The following is a 6,537-nucleotide window of genomic DNA, read 5'->3' on the forward strand; positions in this document are numbered from 1 at the left end:
TATACCCAACCAACCACGCTAGTCAGGGCTCCAGCCCAAAGTTTTACTGTTTAAACTTCTTGCAGAAGACACCTCGCAACTTTCCTTGACAACCAGAGAGAACATCTGTGTGTGTTTTTAAACATACGGGGGCTCTGTTTTAACAAGTACCACCACTACCATACTCTTCCCACTCAAAGCCTTTGTGGGGATAAAGACTGGCCTAGGAGTGAACTCACCCGTGAGAATAATGGTAAAGTCCCAGCCACAGGCCACCTGTCGGATGGGACAGCGAAGGAGGGATTTGCAGGGTGTAAAACACAGAACATCCTCCGTGTGACCAAGCCCCAACTGCCCGTCTTTGTTCAGGCCACAAACGAAAAGACTTCCTCCATCTGCAATATACAAAGGCTTTGGTGATACTGTGCAGGAGAAATTATAATTCCCAAAGTAAGCAGAAGGATCTCACTATTTATTTGGAGTTACAAACCCAACAACTTTTTCCCCACTCACCTTTATAAGCCATGAATGTTAATGTGCACTGAACCCCAGGGCATTTGGGCCAAGGGGCTCAAGTCTAATATCTAAATGGAAACTGCAAGTGCTATGGTGGTGGCCGGCCAATCGCCGAGTCAGGCACCCACTGTAACAATGCAGCCAACACCTACTCTGTACTCAGACCGTGCCAAGTGTTGTCCCCAGAGTGTGGGGGGCGGGGCCAGCTTTTCCTTACGTGCCATGCCTGGGCCCCACAGTACTTTTAGAGGCCCACAGAAATGTTTCCATTTTCAATTCTTTTAAAATAAGAAAAGGAAATGTAATAATAATGAATATATAATACTAAGTCTAGCCTGGATTAATCTTTATATCAATGCAGTTAATAAAGTACAATTTTTCATACTTCTTTATGGAGAAAGGAGTCTACAAAGGGAAAAGTGCCAAGGACCCATACGAGTTATTACGTGGCCACCAATCCAAGAATTCTTCTCATCCACAGTTACTGTCCCCATGTAACAAAGGGAAACAGACACAGGGGAATGAAGTAACTTGCCCAAGGTCACACAGCTAATAAATAACAGAACCAGGACTGGAACCCAGGCAGATTCACTCCAGAATTAACGTTCTTAACCAGGGTGCAATATGCTCTCTTTCACAATACTGTAGCACTTGTAACATGTGTTAAGTCCTATCCTAGGGATTGCTAGGAAAATACAAAACTCTAGCTCTCAAGGAATATTCAATCTAATTGAAGACTTCTAATTAATATGTTAAAGTTAAATAGCAATATCTAAGGTCTGTCTGGAAAAAGTCCAGCCATGGTTAATATAAGGAGAATGGTTTGTGCAACATCCATACAACCTGGCAGCCACGGAGAGTGGACTGGAATGTGCATGTGTGAACAATGATGACGTCACTGTACTGGTCAGTGGGGGGCGAGGGCAGGGAGTGCACGCCGTTGAGTGAGCACCTACACTGTGTGGCCATCACATTCAAATGACTGAATGAGTACAGCAACGAATCTGCATTGAATTTTGCATTAATTCCTCCACAGAAACTATGTGGATGATTCAGAAGGCTGCAGCTGTGGGCAACTGGTGATTGGCAGCTTCATCAGGACAATGCACCTGCTCATGCATCACATCTCATGCAAAGTTTTTTGGCAACACATCAAATCATCCAGGTGACTAAGCCACCCTACAGTTTAGATTTGGCACCCTTCAACTTCTGGCTTTTCCTAAAACTAAAATCACCTTTGAAAAGGAAGAGATTTCAGACCATTGGTAAGATTCAGGAAAACATGACAGGGCAGCTGATGGTGACTGGGAGGACTATGTGAGATCCCAAGGTGCCTACTTCGAAGGGGCTGAGGCATCATTGTTCTATGTACAATGTTTCTTGTACCTTGTATCTTCTTCAATAAATGTCTCTATTTTCCATGTTACATGGCTGGATACCGACTGGACAGACCTCGTATGGTATCAAATGTGATATGCATTGCAGCTCTGCCACTAATTTGTCTTGCACCCTTACGCAATTCGTTTTCCACTCCATGCCTCACTTGTGTCACCAGACTGGGGGTGAGGGCCTGAGGAGAGCCTAGAAGAGCTCCGAAATCCTTTCAGCTCTGACAATCTAGGATTCTCTGGTGATAACATGGCTCTTTCACAGAAATGTCTTCCTCTGCAAAATACAAAAGGCTGGAAGATGGCAATATGACATCCTAGAGAGAAATGTCTAAGTAAGAAAATGAGGGGCTATTTACTCTTGAAGGAAAGTTACCTGTGACAACAGCAGAGTGGCCCCCTCCTCCCGTGATCCTCCTAACACACACAGGTTTACAGAAGTCATTCAGCCGTTGGGGCAAGAGTACGTCTTCCTTATGGCCAAGGCCAAGTTGCCCGTAGCTATTTGCCCCCTAGGGATAAAATAAAGCAAGGATGAAAAAAGTATGAGAATCCCAACTGTCAATGTTTATTTCCCGGGCCCTATCTTCCTCACCCCAACAGTATCTGAGCCTCTCTGAGGTTTCATAAACTCATTGTTTAGAGGCTGTTATATGCAACCGACACTTAGATGGCAGCCTCACCCCAGGACACCACCACACTGTAGGAGCCTTAGCATCCACGGCTTATCCGATGATATTTTGCACCTTCCCCTTCCAGTGCCCCAAGCCCCCTGTATGTTGCTTTTGGGGACAACAGGGGAGTTCTTCTAATAAAAGTTAATTTCCTGGAGTGGCTAAGAAAAGAAATAATGAGGGGAAATGGGAACAAGTGGGTGTGAAATATGCTAGGACTAGTTCTTATCCCTTCTCCCCACACTCCACAGGGATGATGGCAATGACTTTCTGTAATCAAAGTTAGCTAGGGTTTTGTGCCCTCAAGCAGGGCACATCACTGTTGTTTCATCTGTAAGTGAAAGAGGTTGGCAACGATCACTAAGGGCCTTTCCAAGCACTATGTTTTGTGGCTCTAAGATTCACGTGGTGAGATCCCTGTAAGCGAACTGATTTCCCTTTGGTGAGCAATATGTCTATCATTCATTATTATACAATAAAGGTCCATAATCCCTAATCTGAAACCCTCGTAGCCAGGTATGAAAAGTAATACAGTATAAAAATCATATGCTCTTTTGTAAGGTCTGGGAGCAGAGCCCCATAAGCAAAACAGTATCATTCCTGCAGTAAACAGTATGCAGATTCACACTGATGACAACAGCTTCACAGTAAGTGGGCAAAGACTGTACACAGCCTGTGTCAGGTCTGTTTGGGGTATTCAGCGCTTTTTGTTTTCAACATGAAGATAAGGACTTGGGAACCTGCAGAGAGAACCTAATTAAGATTTCAGAAATCCTTATAATTTCTCCAAATATCGGCTTCTTGCTGGTTCTTCTCAGAGATGAGTAATAAAAGCTTTAAAATGTGCTTGTTTTTAAAATGCCTGATTTAAAACAACTACAAAAAATAATGTATTACATGTAAATTCCTGCCCCTAGTGGCCTCTACGACAGTTATCTGCAACTGCAAGGACTCCATGCTGGAAGAGCAAGCCATGGCAGGGACACAGACTGCCCCCCCCCAGAGGCCCTCATGAGCAGTATCAGCTGCCAGTGACTGAGTACTCCTCCCTGTAGTGAATGGCATTCACCGTTAACTCTCAGAACAACAGAGGAGATAGGGACTGTCGCTTTCGTTGTACAGAGGAAGACTAAGGCTCAGAGAGGTTAAGTAACTTTCCATCATCACATAGCCAGGCAGGCAACAAGTCAGATGCCCACTCCTTTCATTATACCATACTTTGTCTCCAAGAATAAAGAAAAAAATATATATATATACATATATATATGGTGAACCAGCCTAGAACTTACCTGGCTGAAGGCTGACTATATGACCCTATCAAAAATAGCACTCCCATCACTTTTTTCTGCTTTATTTTTCTTTATAGCACTCCCTGACATTATGTAATATATGTTTACTTATTTACTGTCTACCTCCTAAAAAGTAAACATCAGGGCAGGAACTCTGTTTTGCTCACTGCTATTTCCCCTACATCTGAAACTGTGCTGGCCCAGAAAAGGTGTGCGTATATTTTACAGTGAATGAATGTAAGACCCTATGAGCCCCTCCCTCTGAAAGAAAAAATGGAAAGCTTGCCGAATATGAAGTGGAGGGCACACACACAGGATCTCTCCGTCAGTCCTGAGATCTCGTGGCTGTCCCATTACCAGGACTACAGGCCACTGAACAGAAAGCCATGCACTGGCATTGTGGGATTCAAAGTATGATACCAAATTTTTTTGATGTAGCCCTAAATCCATGACAGAGCAAAAGGAAATTTTAATACAACCTATCATACCTCTATTTGCCTCTCCTCCTTATACACACTCCAGATACACACACAACTCCAAGAAGGTAAATTCCCTTGTGATAGACTGAATTGTGTCCCCCTAAAATTCATTTGTTTAAACCCTAACATCCTGTAGCTCAAAATGTGACAGTGCTTGAAGACAGGGCCTTCAGAGGGGTAATTAATGTTAAATGAGGTCATAACGATGCAGCCCTAAGCCAATATGACTGATGTCCTTACAAGAAGAAACATAGGGCTGCCCTCACAAGTAGAGAATTACATCTGAGGGCACAGCAAGAAGGCTGCCGTCTCTAAGCAAAAGACAGAGGCCTCAGAAGAAGCTCCTACTGACACCATGATCTTGGACTTCTGACCTCCAGAACTGTGAGAAAATAAATGCCCATTGTTTAAGACCCCCCCAGTCTGTTGGACATTGTCATGGGAGTCCTAGCAAACTAATACACCCCTCCACACAGATAACGTAGCTCGCAGAACACACCACAGGTCACCAAGCACAGTGGGGGGTAAGGGACAAGGCCCATCTGAAAGGTTTTTTCTGTCAGATGTTTTCTCTATCCACACAGACCCCAGTCTCTGGCCTGGGAAAGGCCTAAAACACCACTCATCCCGGGCACACATTCAATCCCCACCTCCATCACCAGCTCAGGTACCACCTCCAAGACACTGACAGCCAGACCACCTCCAAAATACTGACAGCCAGACTAGCTGAAGCCACACCACTCTTCATTCTGTCTGCAGCCTTAGAGCCAACAAGTGCTTCCTCGTGCTGATAATTACCTTTGTTAATAAGTGAACAGCAATATATGTATCTTCCCAGCCCAGCCCAGCCCAGCCCACCCCCATCCCAACCCGTGTTTTTCCCAAAAAGCTAGCACATAGCTCACACACAACAGGTACTCATTCAGTCGTCAGTCAACAAATATTGACTGAGCACCTTACCTTGTCATGTGACAGGCACCGTGAACAAAACAGGCACACTACCCACTGTTATGATACTTGCAGTCCAGCCAAGGAAACTGGCATTAACAATTATGCATTTCATTCCCATTGGGATATGTGCTATGAAGAATTAAGAAACAACGTCTGCTTGTTCCCGCGCATCTGGTCAGGTGCCTGCCACACACGCCTGGGCCCAGACCCTCCTCTCTCCCAGCCCCGACACAAAAAGATGACCCTGTATCTCGGGGCTCCTGTCAAACCGATACGCAGACTCCCACTTTCCCAATACGGGCAAGATCCTGGTCACAGCAGAATAGCAGCAACTATGCAGGGTCTCTGCCTTGTGCACACACTGCCAAACACTGCAGGCCTCACAAGAAAGGATGCTCCCTCCACGCTGGGGTGGAGCCCGGGAAAGGCCCCATCCTCCGGGCAATGGGAGGGTGCGGATCACAGGTGACCCACAGGGCTCTGAGATGGGGCGATCCTCTCTCTACAGAGCCATCCACGCTGTCCTTCCCGGAGCTCTCGCGGAACCAGACGCTCTGCCCTGGAAGCAGGTTCTTCCCACAAAGCCACAGCCCCTCCGGTCCGGACCCCATCAACCAGCAGACCCCTTAAGTCACCCCATGAAGACCCTTCCCTACCGCCTTCTCCTCTTCCGCCACCAGCCCAGGATCCTCCAACCCAGAGCGGGAGCGGGGCTCGGATCTCCGCGGTCCAACCCAGAACTGCCCACGCGGAGGCCGGGAGCTCCAGCGTCTGTGCGCCCCTCGGTCCCAGCCGCCCCGGCGCGGGGGCGGAGTCACGTACCCAGGCGAAGAGCGCGGTCGGAGCTGGGGTAGCATTCGAGGCGCCGGGATCCCGCTCCATGGGGGACCCTCCACCGACGCTTCCGGGAGTGGCCAACGCGGTGGGCGGGGCCAGAGGGGGCGGAGCCGGCGCGGAAGACGGGGTTGGCTTCAGGGGCGGGGCCGGCGGGCCTCCCTCTTGCCACCGCGAATCAGGAACGTGCGAGAGCCTGGCCGCTGCCACCCTGTGGTCCGGGTGCTCGGGGCGTCTCTGCCCCTGGCCTCCTGTTTTGCAGGGTAGCTGTGTCTCTTTGCCTTTATTTTTAGCATTAATTCTAGACGAGAAGGTGCACCACGCTCCTTCACATTTTTATCTCCTGGGAGTCCCACTACAGAGCTTCACCATTTGATGGGTAAGAACTTGTCGTTGGGCCTGCTTCGGTGTGCATTTGTAAAATCTG

The 6,537-nt window shown here is 47.6% G+C and overlaps 1 protein-coding gene across 10 annotated transcripts in view; it reads right to left on the reverse strand.

Moving 5' to 3' along the window:
• Positions 1 to 6,196, reverse strand: part of SERGEF (secretion regulating guanine nucleotide exchange factor) — a 182,084-nt gene extending 175,888 nt beyond the window's left edge. For all 10 annotated transcript variants that reach the window (XM_053673027.1, XM_053673030.1, XM_053673023.1 and 7 more), the window contains exons 1-3: positions 6,099 to 6,196; positions 2,260 to 2,395; positions 219 to 374 (exon numbers count right to left, since the gene is read on the reverse strand). In XM_053673027.1, coding sequence (XP_053529002.1) covers positions 219 to 374; positions 2,260 to 2,395; positions 6,099 to 6,158 — 352 coding nt within the window. In that variant the 5' untranslated portion in view covers positions 6,159 to 6,196. The remainder of the gene's footprint in view (positions 1 to 218; positions 375 to 2,259; positions 2,396 to 6,098) is intronic.
• Between the last annotated feature and the right edge of the window lie 341 nt (positions 6,197 to 6,537).

Source organism: Artibeus jamaicensis, unplaced genomic scaffold (genome assembly GCF_021234435.1).
Source record: "Artibeus jamaicensis isolate MK-2021 breed Jamaican fruit bat unplaced genomic scaffold, CSHL_Jam_final contig_797, whole genome shotgun sequence".
Taxonomy (NCBI): Eukaryota; Metazoa; Chordata; class Mammalia; order Chiroptera; family Phyllostomidae; genus Artibeus; species Artibeus jamaicensis.